Genomic DNA, 17,458 nt, shown 5'->3' on the forward strand with positions numbered 1-17,458 from the left:
TGTGGGATTATCTCCTTTTGCTTCCTAACAAGGGATTATCAAATCAATGCAGTAAAACAATGGACCCTAATAAAAATATTTTACACATTTATATGAACCAATTTTGAGGAAAATCATCCCCTGAAAAAAGCAACAAACTTAATTCAACGTAGAGTAGACCTCTTATGAAAACTAATTTTAAATATGTATTCTTATTTTTCAGAGAGAAGAACGTGTAACAATCCCATTAGACAAAAATAAATAGTTAGAAATCAAGATCCCAATACAAAGTAAAATCAAACATCGAAAATTGGAAGCTTCTATGGGATACCTCAAGAAATTTATCTTTTATTTCTCCAACTTTATTGAGGTATAAATGACATATAGCAACTGTAAGGTATATGATGTGTTGATTTGATACACTTATGTACTACAATATGATTACAATTTAGCATTAGCTAATGTCTCCATCATGTTACATAAGTGCCATCTTTTTTTTTTTTTTTTTTTTTTTTTTTTTGTGGTGAGGACATTTAAGATTTACTGTCTTAGGAACTTTAAAGTATATAATGGAGTACTATTAACTCTAATCAAGAAAATTTATGTTTTTAAAGGTTTTATTTATTTATTTGACAGAGAGATCACAAATAGGCAGAGAGGCAGGCAGAGACAGAAAGGGGGGAAGCAGGGTCCTCTCTGAACAGAGAGCACCATGCAAGGCTCGATCCCAGGACCCTGAGATCATGACTTGAGCCGAAGGCAGAGGCTTTAACCCTCTGAGCCACCCAGGCGCCCTAAGAAAATTTTTCTTAATTTGTATATCCACTGGTATAAAGAAATGGGCTGATTAAGACAAATGACATGTCACACTGATATTGTGAGTAACTGAGTTGCTAATTATGTTGAGTTAATAGATTTCCTAGGGCTCCTAAGCAAATGCATTGATGAGGAGAGCAGAACCCTGAGATCCCCCACATGGTACTGGAGGCTTTGAGCAAATTCACATGACTGAAGACTTCCAATCATCCTGCTACACTGAATCACCTTGAAACCACAATAAGTGTGATTTCAACACATGCCATAAAAAGAGTATAAAGACAGGTGGTTGGGTGGCTCAGTCACTAAATATCTGCCTTCAGCTCAGGTCATGATCCCATGGTCCTGGGATCAAGTCCCCCATGGGGCCCCTTGCTCAACACGGAGTCTGCTTCTTCTTCTCCTTTTCTCTTACCCTCCCCCCAATTCGTGAGCACATTCTCTCTATCTCTCTCTCTTAAATAAATAAATAAATAAATACATTTAAAAAAAAAAAAGATTGTAAAGGCTAAAAGAGAATGAACTTACACAAACACACATGCCTATGCATAGTCACTCACACAGACACTAGGAGATTTAGTCTATTAATTGAGAATAACACCAGAATCATCTGATCTCCCTTTTAGTGCCTTCCATTCTTCCTCACCTGCCATGGCATGCCCACTCTTTTACCTGCTCTTATGGTCTATGATGTCTTGACCAATTCAACTGTACTATAAATTGTACCTAATTATTATATTTATAATTTATCTCTTCCCCTCAAGTAAAGCAAGTATTTTTCCTGTTCTGTTTACTAATATATTTGTAGCACATAGAATTGTGACTGGCACTTAGAAGAGAACCTCTTCATGTTTGTTGAACTCATTTCTGTTTATTATTACTTATAGAGACATATAGAACAAATTTTGAACCTCATAATCTAATTTAAGGAGACTGTATCATATATATACTTTAAGAAAAAAGATTGCAGAGTTTTTTCCACATTGTTTGTCTTGCATATTTTACATCCTTGTTCCTCAAGCTATAGATCAAAGGATTCAGCATGGGGATAATGAGAGTGTAAAATATTGATGCCACTTTATCAGTGTCAAAGGAATGACTGGACTCAGGTTGCACATACATAAATATCAAAGTCCCATAGAACACTGTGGCCACTGTAAGGTGGGACCCACAGGTGGAAAACGCCTTGTGCCTACCCTCAGCTGAGTTCATCCTGATGATGGCTACCAGGATCAGCAGGTAAGACACAAGAACTATCAGAAGGGAGAAAATCAAATTAAAGCCTGCTAAGATCAGAATAATCAATTCAATTTCATGTGTATTTGAGCAGAGCAAAGATAACAAGGGGAGACTGTCACAGTAGAAATGACTGATGACATTGTAGCCACAGAAGAATGAACTAAAAATCTTGATGGTGACTAGAAGAGACACAAATGTGCTGTAGAGGTAGGGGACTGCCACCAGTATGTTACATACCCTTTGGGACATGATGACAGGGTAGAGCAGAGGGTTACAGATGGCCACGTAGCGGTCATAGGACATTGCTGACAGAATGAACAGCTCACTAATGATGAATACAAGAAAGAAAGCTAGTTGTACAGCACAAAAACAGTAAGAGATTGTATTTTGATCCACAACAAAATTTACTAACATTTTTGGACCCACAGCTGTTGAATAACCAAGATCTGTAAAAGCCAGGTGTTTGAGGAAGAAGTACATGGGTGTTTGGAGCCTGGAGTCCACCTGGGTGAGGATGATCATGCCCAGGTTGCCCACCACTGAGATCAAATAGATGATGAGGAACAGCCCAAATAATGGAAACTGCAGGTCAGGACGGTGTGTGATTCCCATGAGAATAAATTCATTCAGCACTGTCCTATTGTGTTTTTCCATCCAGGTTTATTGGAACATCTTTTCTGGATAAAGAAATTATCATAGTCAATAGATTTCATGCATTAACTCCTGGGGGATGTTTTAGTATGGCAAAGTAGAACAAAAAATATCCATCCAAACTTTCCAATTTAAGATATTGGAAAACAAACCCATTCCCCCACAAAGACTACTATCTTATGTGGAGAAAGAAAGAGAAATGGAAATAATGGGCAGTTCTCAACCGGACCCATTTTACTCCACGAAGAATATTTTCCAATGTCTAGAGATGTTTTGGCTGTCACAACTGGGAGCTGGGATACTCCTGACTTCTAATGGTTAAATACCTGTTAAGCGAGCACAAGCTGCTATATATCTTATTATATCCAATATTTAGGCCGTAACAATATCCAGCCAGGAATAAACAGTAAGAGAGTTAAGACACTCTGATGATATAGTTAGATAATTGATAGAGAGATGATACATGATAGTTAAATAGATAGCTGATAGATTGATCAATATGGATATTAAAACAAAAATAATAAAGTTAAAACTTTAAGGATTAGAAACATCGGTTATCATTTTTCTATTCTTTAAATATTCTATCATTTATATGGCACAACCGCAAAATAGCATTTATAAAATACATCATTCATATGACCTTATACATATGTCAATTATGGAATAAAAGTTTAAAGCCACAAACTACCCAGATGCATAAAACTCACTTCTCAAAACGTAGTCTTAGGAAAGATATGCCAACAGGTGAAACTGGTTAGAAAGTTGGCATACTTGACAGGTATTTGACAGATGTATGAATAAAAAAAGCATAAAAGACCACAGTGGGAATTATTTTTATGGTGAAGCATACCAGGATATACAGTTTCTGCTGTATTTAATTTATAATATATACAAAGGGTTAACTTGAGCAAAACGTGTAGTTTATGTGAAACTCTTTATTCTCATATATAAAACTGACATTTCCTTCAAGAGTTTTTGGGTAGGATAAACGAAGTTTTAATAATTCAATGCATCGATGTTACCTGGAAATAGTTCTCAAAAATCAAGTACCTTGTGGACTTTTGTTTGTTTGTTTGCTTGCTTGTTTGTTTTTTAATCGTGACGGTAACTTAATAGAAATGCTTCTGTTCTCTTTACTTACATACCTGTACTTCCTCTGGACTGTGACTTAAGTTCTTTGTCAGGGCTCTAGTGTGAGTAAGTGAGGAACTGTTTAAGCAGAATGTAACATAAACAGCTCGTCCCAGTCCCTACCTCACTCCATATCACATGACTAAATTTGAACAATCATGTTGTTATACTTTGGAGTACTTATCGTCCACATTTCTTATCTATTTTAATAATGTTTTAATGTAAGTTATTTTGATATAAATTTGCTTAAAATATTATTCTTGCTCTTGTGGTATTTTCATTAAAATAGAGATACACTCACTTGTACGTAACAGTTCAGATGCACGTTATTGAGCAAGAAACTAAGGAACATGGTGGTTTTGGGAGGGAAAAAAAGGCTACTGGCAGAGGTTTCACATAATGAAGGTTCATCAAAATTCCCTTTGAATTAAAAGATATCATACTTTAAAGAAAGAAAAAATTGAAAGTCACTGTGATACACAATATGATAGGAAGAAAATAAAATACACTGAAGATGAGGTATGTGTGGACCCCTGGATGTGATTGAAATCCTTCTGTACATTAAGTCTGCAGGAACCCGTCCAAGCTATGAAATAGTACGTAATGGAGATAAACAAGCATATAATCATATTGAATGTATCTAAATATACTAAAAACCCACAGTTAAGAAATTATGCCAGAGTGAGAGATGGATGGCATGTTAAGTTAAGAGAATTACTTTTGGTTTGAAAAATTGTGAGGGTGGGGTCAACTGGTTGGCTTAGTCAGTTAAGCATCTGTTTTTGGCTCAGGTCATGATCTCAGGGTCCTGGGATGGAGCTCCACATCATGCTCCCTGCTCAGCAGGGAGTCTGCTTCTCCTTCTCCCTCTTCCTCCGCCTCTCCCATGGCTTGTGCTCTCTCTTTCTCTTGCTCACTCTCTTTCTCAAATAAATAAATAAAATCTTTAAAGAAAGAATATCTCAGAGATATTTAAAAAATAAATAAAAAATTGTGGGAATCAATTTTTTTTAACAAAAAACGAAATGGTACTGCCTGCAATTAAATTCCAATCAGAAGTCTCTGAGTGAGCTATATATAAGCAGACAGAAGCATACAATTCCACAACATTAAATGTGAAGCTAAGTACATGTAATTTCCACTTAAACTCAGTTGTAAACTTGCTTATAAGTTTGTGACCCCTTGATATTCTATACTGCTCTGATGCACACACCCTTCTTACACTAGAATATGATAATGTGTTCCAGTACATAATAATGTTGGAGAAATATTTAGTAAATGCAATCAAAAAGCAATATAAATCTTGGGTTTTGCTTGTTTCTTTCTGCTTTATTTTGTTTTCCTTTGCAATCATGGGAGACCAAGGGGAAAAAAAAAAGTTTTGAAATAAGGATTACTAGTAATCCTTTTATTTTTAAAATTAAATTTTTACATTTTTAAATGCTCCAGAGAAAGAGAGTGAGAGTCGGGGAGGGTCAGAGAGAGAGGAAGAGAGACACTTTGTAAACTGGGAGTGGAGCCCTATGTGGGGCTTGATCCCACTACTCTGAAATAATGACCTGAGCTAAAATCAGAGTCAGAATCTTAGACTGAGCCATCCTGTGCCACTAAATAGCATTTTAAGTACCAATTTTTCTATGAGGCGAAGATAAAAGCATTTCCTCTCACCAGCTTTGGAACACTATGAAAAGAATCACATTGCTTTTCTGTAGTTTACTATCTCTGTTGAATATTTGATATTTATTTTTCTAAGGATATATTCTCTGAGATAATTATGCCTGCTTTCTCTTAGAGCCCACTGGAAAATAAGGAAAATTGTGAATATTGTTCCATTACCACAGAACTTGATACTTAAGTGCCTTCTAATATTCAAATAATGCTTGCACACCTCAGTGTGAGGCAGAAACCCATTTTGTCCTTATCAAGATATCAGGTGATAGTTATATTTATACATTTATTTAAATAGTCATCAAATATGAAATTCTTTTGAGAGAATCATAAAAAGTGTCTGGAGATAGTAAATAAGAATTTGGAATGACATAAAAATGAGAGAAAATACCTGTCATTTTTTAATTTTGTCAATTAAAAAAATTTCACTTTCTTCAGCTGTGCAAACTTTGCTCTCAGTTTTGGCTTCCATTTGAGATAAAACTATTCATATTTAAATAAGTATTTTATAACAGTATGAAAATGGAGTTTCATTTAGCCTCTCATCCCATGTGAAAACATTAAAAAAATTAAATGAAGGAAAAAGGAAGTAAGTTCTATACCCTCTCAGGCACTATGGCTACTGGAAAGGTAAGCAAACTAAATCAGAAATGGTCACATTTTGCTAGGGCTTTGCCATGGAGTTCAAGTGGAACTTTATCAGCATCACTGAAACATTGTGGTACTTGATAACATCAGGTACCACTCAAATAGTCTGTCGTTTTTACCTGTAATGAAGCTGCTGTCCTGACTCCCATATGTGTTTCTTAACATGGCATATAGAGATCAATTTATGTATTTTCTTCACCTTTTGAGACTCTCCCTCAGGAGATGAGAACAATTTGTTTATTATTGTTAAAGCATATGAGAGCATTAAAAAAATTGCCTGGAGGTTGTCCATGCATAAGCAGGGCCAATTTGTACTCACCAGTGAATAAATTATCTATCAATCTACTTACCTGTCATCTATCACCTATTTATCTATCCATCTATCAATGGTTTAAGTATTTATTTATTATTTATTTCTCTCCTATTTTTCACTCTAACTTAATTTTTCCTTTGCACCTCACAGGACTCTGTATTCAAACGTCCTATATTTAGACCAGGCTAATTGAGAGTCCCCATTTCCACACTGGTCTCCTCAAATGGGTGACACAGTGAAGAAACGATAAATTCTGTTCCATAACATTATTTTAAAATTGTAAATGGAACAAAAATTATACATTATGCAAATGTGATGTGCTGTTTCTTCGATTTTCATTTTTGTTTGCAGTGTTCTTCCCCCTCCCCAAACGGAAATTAGCTAGGCATCCTTCTCATTGCAGAGTGAGTTGTCATCACTGACTCGTTACTACTGCTGCTTTGATTTTACCTTTTCTCCTTAATTTCACATTGCAGCAATTTATTTATTTCCTTCTGTCCAACCCCACTCCAGGTTTTCTTTTCCATCATGAAACATGCTCTGTCGTACTTCATATATGCCTAGATTATCAATTTGTCCATCCAAAAAGTATAATATGTTCCCTATATGTGTAACTATGTGCATATGTTATTTTTCTATAAATTTCATTGCTGCATTTAAGTCACTTTTACTACTTGCTGTGTATAGATGAGAAGATACATTTTGCTTCTTTATGTATTATAATCCATGATATGTATCTAATGAATTTCACTTAACTTTTTATCCATAGTTTGTTTCCAAATCTCACCTATCATCAGCTTTACAGTGTAGTGCCTCAATGAACACCCTTGAGTTTGTTCCCTTAAAATTTTTATGAAAAAATAAATAAATTAAAATTGTATATGTGCATTCTTAATAAGAGAGAGGAGATATATTCATAATTTTCCAAAATATTTCAGATGTATTATCCCAATACCATCTCGTATTAATAACTTCAAGAGGTATGTCTGGGTAGTTTAGTCAGTTAAGCATCCAACTTTGGATCTCAGCTCAGGTCTTGATCTCAGGGTTGTGAGTTCAAGCCCTGTGTTGGGCTTCATGCTGGGCATGGAGTTAAATAAACAAACAAACAAGCAAATAAATAAACAAAAACAAGACTTATCCTGAATCTTCCTCTTCAAGTTAGGTGCATAAATTACACCTTCTTGTTAACTGTGCATGTATAATGTTATAAGTATCTTTCATACAATTTATTATACTTCTTTCCTTTTCTTTCCAAGTTACCTAACAGACATCTCATTTAAGTCTTACTGTTCTGTTTTTACTGTCACTTTTCCTTTGTTTTTGGATATTGAGATATTATATGGCACAAAAATGAGATTTTTAAAAAATTTTTAAGATTTTTATTTATTTATTTGACAGATCACAAGTAAGCAGAGAGGTAGGCAGAGAGAGGGGGTAATGGGGAAGCAGGCTCCCTGCTGAGCAGAGAGCCCTATATGGAGCTTGATCCCAGAACCCTGCAATCATGACCTGAGCCAAAGGCAGAGGTTTAACCTACTGAGCCACCCAGGTGCCCCAGATGTGATGTCTTGACATATGTGTATACCTATGCAACTTTAAAAGCTGTCAAGATAACAAACATATCCATCACTCCAAAAGTTTCTTAGTGTTCATATATGTTAACTCCATTCTACCTTTCCTGCCTCTTACCTGACTGAGACAACTTGAATCCGTCATTTCCAAAATATTTTTATATTCAAATAATTATAAAGTAATAGACTCAATGAAAACAGTATAAAGTAATCTTACCCAATAATAACATCTTGCACCACTTGGAGTATGAGTATGAGTATGAGTATGAGTGTGAGTATGAGTGTGAGTATGAGTACACAACCAGGAAACTGACAATGCTATCACACACATACTTTGTTCAGATTTCACCAGTTTGGGGTTATTCTTTCACGTATTCGTGTACATTCACTGCTCTGCACTTTATCACAGGTTTACATTGTAACAACCACTGTAGTCAAATTGCAGAGCTATTCCATCTCCACGAAGGTCCCTTTTGTTACCCCGTTAAAGCCACACCATCTCCCCACCTCTTGGGCTACTGTTCCTAACCATTGGCAGCTGCTAAAATTTTGTCACTTGAGCAATGTTTTATGACTAATACACAAGTTATAATCTTTTGGGATAGTCTTTTTTTACTTAACTTCATTCTTTTGAGTTCCATCCCTGCTTTTTGTGTGTATATACCATTTGTTCTTTAAGGTTGCTGAAAAGTATTTAATGGTATTGACAGTACTATATGTTAAACCATTTAGTCATTGAAAGACATTTGGGTTCCTTCCAGTTTTCAACTATTATGAAAAAGGATTTTATAAACATACTCTTAAGATGATTGTGTGAACATGCATTTTGATTCCTTCGGAATCATTTCCAAGAATGGTTGTTTTAATTTTGACGAAGTGTAATTTATCATATGTAGTTGTGTACACTCTGCTTTTGATGTGTTGTCTACAAACTCTTGGCCAGTCCCCAGGTCCTTTAGAGATTTATCCCTGTACTTTTGTCTAAGCATTTCATAGTTTTGCATTAAAGTTATTATCTGTTTTGTGGTATGACTTGTATAAGATTTAGGTCAACACTATTTGCTTTTGTCTGAGGACATGCAAAGATTCCAGAATGATTTTTTAAATGATTTTTTTTAACTTTTTAAAAAGTTACTATTTCTTCTACTGAATTAGCTTTGTACCTTCATGAAAAATTAGTTGTACTTTGTGTAAAAATCTATCTCTGGGTTCTCTATTCTGTTCCTTTGCTTTATATGTCCTTTTTTCCACCAGTGCCACACAGTTTTGATTATTACTGCTACATGGCAAGTCTTAACATGGGATAGAGCATTTCCCTCCATGATACTCTACATTTTTACACATATTTTAACTACGCTAAGTCCCTGGTCTTTTATAACCATTTTAGCATAAAGTCATCTGTAGCTATAAAATATCTTGCTGGGATTTTGTTTCAGTTTATATTATATATAAATCAGTTTGGGAAGAATTGGTATCTTTAGTACGTTGAGCTTCTAGTTTATGAACTCAGTATGTCCTGCAATTTATTCAGATCTTTGATTTCTTTAATCAGCATACTTCTCAGCATACAGACCCTGCACATGTTTTCTGAGTTGTAAGTATTTCATTATACTGGGGTGATTATAAGTGGTTTTGTTAAATTTTGGTTTCTAGAAAATATTTGTGCATTGCTCTTGTATCCCATCATCTTGCTGAACTCACATTTATAGGGGGATTCCTGGAGGCTCTGTATTAGCCAACATGTCATTTGCTCTAAGGACGGTCTTAATTCTTCCTTTCCAAGCTGTGTGCCTTTTAAGCCATTTCCTTGTACTCTCTGGGATTTCGCTTTTGATCAGTTCTGTATAACTACAGATGAGTTTGGATTTTAGATTTCTTTTCTGTTTTTCTTTTTGTAAATTATGTAAGATTCTTTACTCTTGTAAGTCCAGTGTCCTTTACTCTGCATAATAATTTTGAGAGTCATCCATATTTTTGTGCATATGAATAATTTATTACTTTTTATAGCAGAGCGGTACTCATTTGTTTGGATATTCCATAATATATTTATTCAATTTTCAAGTGGAGGAACATTTGAATTATTTCCAGTGTCTGACTATTATAGATAGATAAGGCTTCTGTGGACATTCATATACACATACCTGCAATGCAATGTGCTGTCTTTTCTCTTGGGTAAATACATGACAGTGGAATGCTTAAATATTTAGATGCTTGTTTAATTTTTAAGACGGTGAACCTTAAACCAGATGGTTTTTAAATCTTTATACCATTTTAAGTTTCCACCAACAATATATGAAAGTTTTAGTTCCTCCACTTACTCACCAACTAGATATTATACTTGGTATATAGTGTTATCTCACTGACGTTTAAATTGAAATTCATTAATGATGGTAATGTTGAACAACTTTTTATGTTAGTAGCAGCTCCTAATTTCAAATTATTATATTCTATGAAAAATGCAATATTTTATGATGTGGACTGTGTATCTACTTAATAATGAAATAGAGACCAATTTTAACTGAATGAAGTATATTATCAAAATTTATAAATCTTAATACACTTTTTTTCTCTTTTTTGGCTTACATCTGAGAGCTAATCAAAGACACTTCAATATATATTTTAAGAGTGCGATATTGTGATCCTTTAATTTATGGTTTGTTTTTTCAAATTTATATATTATTAATATTTCTCTGTAACTCTGTCCAACATATATAATCTAAGTAATACATATTTCCTTATATTTATGTATGCATATCTCATACTTAGGTATATAATTCTTCTTAAAAATTAAAAAATAAACCATAAAAACACTCTTAATATTTATCCTTACATCCACATGTCCTGTGTGTATATATATATGTTCTTATGAATTATTTTTATTTGAATTTTGTTGACTTCACAGATAATTTTTTTCCATGATGATGGACTCAGAAAACAATCCAGTCTCTCCATGATGTAAATATGTCTATTCAATGTTAAAAACATGATAAAAATAAACAAATATAAAGGGATTTGGGGAGGATTATGTAGGAAGTGTGTCCAAAATCCACATTAAGTATATAAATTGCTATGTATCATATCATATGTTCACTGTCCAAATTATATCCTCTTCTCCTTTTGTTTTTTTCAGGCAGGATCATCAAATCAATGTAGTCAAACAATACATCCTAATAAAAATATAGCACACACTCATTTGAACCAAAATGCAGAAAATTGACTATTTCAAAGATGCAACACCCTTATTTATGACAGAGTAGACCTTATGTGAGCATACAAAAACAAATAGAGTACGACTTTTTAAAAAAGATATTTATTTATTTATTTATTTGAGAGAGATCCTGCAGGTGGCAGGGGAAGGGGGGAGGGCAGGGGAACAGGGGAGCTGCTGAGGGTTAGGGAGCAGAATGGGAGCCACAGACTCTCTACTGAGCAGGGAGCAAGACAGGGGGAGATCCTAGCACGGTGGGCTCATGACCATAACCTGAGCCAAAGGCAGACACTTAACCAACTGAGCCACCCAGGCGCCCCTAGAACATGACTTTTACAGAAAAGTTATCCTTGTTTTTCAGAGAGATAAGAAAGAGTAATTCCATTGGACAAAGTAAGTGTTTAAGAATCAAGATCAAGTTGGTAGGAAAATAGAAAAATCTTGGTAGTATATATGGCAGACTGCATGAAATTTAATTCAATTGCTGTATCAAAATGGACAGATTTGGACAAAATTAGATGCTGTGCTGATCTTTTAGATTGTTGAAGTGCCAAGTCTGTGTAGTTGAGAGGCTCTCTAGGGCTCCTATGTGAGAATAATGGCACTCATGAGGAAAGACCAGGTCATAAAGACCCCCTGGGGAATGGAGATAACTTGAGTAAATTCAGACGGCTGATGACTTCAAGCGAGTGTAATACACTGAACCTCCTTAAAATAATAGTCAAGTGTATTTTAGACACCCTACAGAAGTCTACATAGGCTAAACTCAAAGAATGTACTTAGAGAAAAACACTACATACATATCATACGTAGACACTGGAAAGTTTATTTGATAGTTGTTAACAACATGAGTCATTTTAACTCTTTTCCTGTACTAGGTATCCTTCTTTACTCCCACACAGCATACCCACATTCCTTGCTTGGTGTTATAGACTATAGACTCCTTATGCATCCTACTTTCCCATCCCTGAGAAAGGGAAAATATATATTTATATTTTTATTCAAAATGTGAATAAAGAATTAGAGTACATGGAAGTCAATCTTTAGATATATTTTGAAGTCATTTATCCTTACATTTCCCTCTGAACATATAGAAATGCTTAATGCAGATAGTCTATTTCATAGGAACCATATGGTGTACAATAAACTTAAGAAAAGGTATTGCATAACTTTTTCCATATCCTATGTAAAGCACACTTTACATCTTTGTTCCTCAAGCTATAGATCAAAGGATTCAGCATAGGGATAATGAGGGTATAAAATACGGATGCCACGTTATCAGTGTCAAAGGAATGACTGGACTCGGGTTACACATACATAAATAACAAAGTCCCATAGAACACTGTGGCCACTGTCAGGTGGGACCCACAGGTGGAAAATGCCTTGTGCCTACCCTCAGCTGAGTTCATCCTGATGATGGCTACCAGGATCAGCAGATAAGACACAAGAACTATTAAAAGAGATGAAATCAAATCCAAAACTGAGAAAATCAAAATCATCAATTCAATTTCATGTGTATTCGAGCAAAGCAAAGTTAACAAGGGGAGACTGTCACAGTAGAAATGATTGACAATATTGTAACCACAGAATAATGAACTAAAATTCTTGCCAGTGATTAGAAGAGACACAAATGTGCTGTAGAGGTAGGGGACTGCCACCAGCACGTAACACACCCTTTGGGATATGACGACAGGGTAGAGCAGAGGGTTACAGATAGCCACGTAGCGGTCATAGGACATTGCTGACAGAATGAACAGCTCACTGATGATGAATATAATGTAGAAAGCTCCTTGTGTGGCACAAAAATAATAAGAAATTGTGTTTTCTTCCACAATAAAACTTACTAATATTTTAGGTCCTACAGTTGATGAATAACCAAGATCAGTAAAAGCCAGGTGTTTGAGAAAGAAGTACATGGGTGTTTGGAGCCTGGAGTCCACCTTGATGAGGATAATCATGCCCAGGTTGCCCACCACTGAGATCAAATAAATGATGAAGAACAGCCCAAATAATGGAAACTGCAGGTCAGGACGTTGTGTGATTCCCAGGAGAATAAATTCATTCAGCACTGTCCGATTGTGTTTTTCCATCCAGGTTTATTGGAAAACCTATTCTGAATAGATAATCAGCATAGTAAATAGCTTTTATGTTATATCATCTGGTAGTGGTTTTTTTGTTGTTGTTTTTCTTTGTTGTTTTGTTTTGTTTTGATTTGTTTTGTTTTTATCTGGTAGTGTTTTATCCTGAATACAAGTGAAATAGCAGTATCAGAAGTCTATGAGTGAGCTGTAAGTAAGCAACAGAAAAATACAGCCTTGTGTAACATTAAATTATAAACACGTTTCTAGAAAATCCACATTTACCTCACATAAAACATTGCTGATAAGATTGTGAGCTTCTGAGAAACTATCCTATAACCCAGTACACATGCTCTTTTGTCAGAAATCCTGAACTACTGTTAGGAAAAACTGTTTTAAATGAACAGAAAAAGAAATGATGTAAATGTTGAGATACAATGATGACAAGTGAAAGAACAAAGTAACATTGTTGGTGAAAGAAAAAAAAAGTAACATCGTTAGTGCTGATTTTGTGTGAGATGAGGAAAGAGAAAAGGACTTTCTCTCACTAGTTTGAGACAACTAGGGAAAGCAGCAAATTGCTTTTTTGGTAGTTTATTTTCTATTTCAATGATCAGACCATTGTTTTTTTTTAAGTTACACTCTTTGAGAAAATTATCTGTGCTTTCTGTCAGATTCCACTGGAAATTGAACACACTGTACCTTGTACCATCACCATAAAACAAGGCACTTAAAAGTCTAATGACCTTCAAATATTGCTCTTCATATCTCAGTGTGAGGCAGAATTTCTCTTTTTTGCTTATTATGAATTATGAAGAAAATCACCTTTATAAATAAGTTGATTTTAATAACACAATATTTTTGAGAATAAAATTTTTTGAGAATAAGAATATAGTCATTAAATGACAGGATTTAGGCATCAAATGACCACTTGAATAGCTACAGTTTCATAATTTTGCCATAGTTTTTCTTTTTTTTTTTCTTTTTTTAAATTGCTAATTCTTTAGTTAGGTTTTATGGTCACTCAGTTTGACCTGTATTACTTATATGATCTAGTATTTATAGGACACATACATTTACATAAGCAATATGTCCCTGACATTTCAAAAATGGCTATTAGCACTTGTGAAAATACTTGAACAAGTGAGGTGAAGAGACAGGAATGCACTCTTGCTCTGTCAAGCAGTATCAATAATAGGATGCAGAAGTGAATCAGAAATCCTATATTTTGACATGGATTAAAAGTGTCATGGATTAAAAGCTCACCGAAACTATTTGGATATTGGTATAACACAGCACCACCTGAAATACTCTGTTTACCTGTGATGGAACCTCTGTCTTGGCTTCCCCATGTGCTTCATAATATGGTGATGTGAGATCAATTTATGGATTCTTTGTTGCCCTCTGAGACTCTCCCTGAAGATATGCCAAGCAATTTCTTGATATCCCTAAAGCATTTGAAAGCTTAACAGCATTCAAGGAGGGTATTTGTTAATTGTCTAGAACAATTTGTATTCACCAATGAATTAGAATTTTTTGTTAGTTTGTGTACTACATTCATACATCTTATTCTTAACTCTTTCTCTCCCCACCCCCGCTTTGATGGATATTTTTATGTGTGCACTTGGCTAGGCTAGGGTGGCCAGTTGTTTAGTTAAAAAATTCATCCAGACGTTGTTATAAAGATATTTTTTACTTGTAATTAAAATTCAAATTAATAGACTTTGAGTATAGCCTTGTACCTTCCGAAATGTAGGTGGACCACATCCAATCAGTTGAAAGTCTTACAGAGGAAAAGTTGGGGTCCTCCAAAGACAAATTATGCTCCTGACTGATATATAGAAAATCTACCTTAGTTTTCCCTCTTTGTACTCAAGACTGCAGTGTCAACTCTTGCAATGCTAGGCTACTCCACAGATTTTGCCTTGCCATTCCCAACAAGCATATTTGTTAATTTCTCAAAATCTCTCCCCCCCCAAACCTATATTACCATATATTTTATATAATTATATATGTATTAACACATTATGTAAAACATTTTACATATATAAAATATCATATATATATTATATATCATATATACATATAATATATATGATATATGATATGATATATCATATATACATATAATATATAATATATATTTTCTCCTCCCTTTGGTTTTATTCCTCTGAAGTATTTTTACCAAAACAAACAACAAACATATAGGGAAATGCATTAATCTGTGTTATTCATACACCACGCTTGCCAGTATTCCTTCAGTTCTACAATGGTCTCTTTAGATGGATGACACGATGGACTCCTCAGATAACACAGGGAGTCATTTTTAAACACTATCTTACCACATTATTTGAATGATTAAATGAGGGGTACCTGGTGTTTCAGTGAGTTAAGCATCCAACTCATGGTCTTGGATCAGATCATGATTTCAGTGTCTTGAGATTGAGTCACCCATGGCCTGGTGCCCAGTGCATGTTCTGCTTGTCCCTCTCCCTCTGCTCCTCCCACCCACCACCCTCTTAAATAAATAAATAAAATCTTAAAAAAGTAAAGAATTAAGTGAACTAAAAGTAATAAGATATTGTGTATATAAGTAATAAGATATTGTGTTGTGTCCTTTACTTTTGTCTGTCTTTCTTTCTCTCTCTCTCTCTATTTCTTTCTTTCTTTGACTAAAGAGAGTGAAATTAGTTACTCTTACTTCTCATTCTTTTTTCACAGTAAATTCTCCTCATCTGTTTAGGTCTTGTCTTTCATTTTATTTGTCTGTATTAGAGTTTAGTATTTCTTGTTTTTCCATCATGCCTAATACCCATTCCAATTATTTTTTCTCTCCCTTGTCACCTGCTCTACTGTACTTAACATATATCTTATAAGATCAATATATTCTGGAAAAATATGATGTTTTATATGCATATGTTTTGCTATGTTATTTTGCTATCAATTGTGTTGTTGCATTTTAAGCCACATTACCTATTTGTGATGTTTTCATGTTGTAATTCTTTTTCCTCCTTTCTTCATTACATTGGATGATATATTACAAATTTTATGGATCTACTCTTGGTATTTGCTTGTCTCCAACCTCAGTTATCAGCAATACTATTCCAACACGGAGTTCTGTGAAAAACCTTGACTTGCCATGTCAATGTGTTCCAGACAAAATCATCTGTTGTATACATTTCACATATCTGTCTCTGGCTGTGTGTGTATGTGTGCATGTGTGTGTTGATATTCATGTAGATCCACCTACATGTATGCATATGACTGCACATAAACACCCACAACACAGGAAGATCGCTAGGGAAGAGAAAACAATTCATTTAATTTTGTTAACTATTCCAGATTGGTTGTACCAGTACTGATATCCTCTTGCACCAGCATATAGATGAGGTTCTTGGGTCGTCACATCTATGACAGGTTCCTGAATTATGTTCTCTGCTGTTAATGGGACAATATTTTATTAAAAAGATTTAATCAATTAATTAATTAATTTAGGGGGGATGAGGGAACAGGGAAAGGGGCAGAGGAGAGGAAGAGAGAATCTCAATTAGATGTCATGCTTAGTGTAGAACCTGAATCAGGGATTGATTCCATGGCCCTGAGATCATGATCTCAACCAAAATCAAGAGCTGGTCACTTAACCAAGAGCCACCCCAGCACCCTCTTAATTGTATAATAGTTAAAATATGTTTATGTTACTGACTTTGCCCTTGGTTTTTGTTTGATCTCCTGGCATGGTTAGAAATGAAGTAAAACAACTTACATAGGTATCATTGAAAATAGGAAACTGCACATATATGAAGTATAATATTTGGTAAGTTTTGACATATGTATGTATATATGTATCTCTCTATGTAATATTTCCATTCCATCTCATCTACCCTGTAATGTCTCAGACAGGCTTGGGCTTAATTTAGCTTTCTACTATTTTGAAATAGTTATAGATTATAAAAAGATGGAGCAAAGGAGCCCAGAGTTCCTGCATCTCACTTAGTTTCTACTAGGAGTAACAACTTGCATCAGTATTGTACAATACAGATTCTACCACAGAAATTATGAAATTAATATTGGCACAATACTCTATTTTGGGTCACCATCTCATTTTTGTGTTTGCAAAGAATTATATATACATATATATGCATATATGCAATTT

The 17,458-nt window shown here is 34.6% G+C and overlaps 2 protein-coding genes across 2 annotated transcripts; both read right to left on the reverse strand.

The window, feature by feature from the left end:
- Window positions 1-1,746: 1,746 nt before the first annotated feature.
- Window positions 1,747-2,688, reverse strand: LOC116860408 (olfactory receptor 8K3-like). Its single transcript, XM_032846463.1, has one exon. The coding sequence runs from the start codon at window positions 2,686-2,688 to the stop codon at window positions 1,747-1,749; it is 942 nt and encodes a 313-aa protein (XP_032702354.1).
- Window positions 2,689-12,375: 9,687 nt separating this feature from the next.
- Window positions 12,376-13,317, reverse strand: LOC116860422 (olfactory receptor 8K3-like). The gene is given in 1 exon segment (XM_032846475.1): window positions 12,376-13,317. A coding segment is annotated over 1 exon segment (942 nt).
- Between the last annotated feature and the right edge of the window lie 4,141 nt (window positions 13,318-17,458).

This window comes from Lontra canadensis, unplaced genomic scaffold (assembly GCF_010015895.1).
Source record: "Lontra canadensis isolate GAN:19392208 unplaced genomic scaffold, GSC_riverotter_1.0 scaffold176, whole genome shotgun sequence".
NCBI lineage: Eukaryota > Metazoa > Chordata > Mammalia > Carnivora > Mustelidae > Lontra > Lontra canadensis.

Bases quoted from the DNA above. Each gene is read 5' to 3' on its own strand.
- LOC116860408 (XM_032846463.1), bottom strand. From the start codon at position 2,688: ATGGAAAAACACAATAGGACAGTGCTGAATGAATTTATTCTCATGGGA.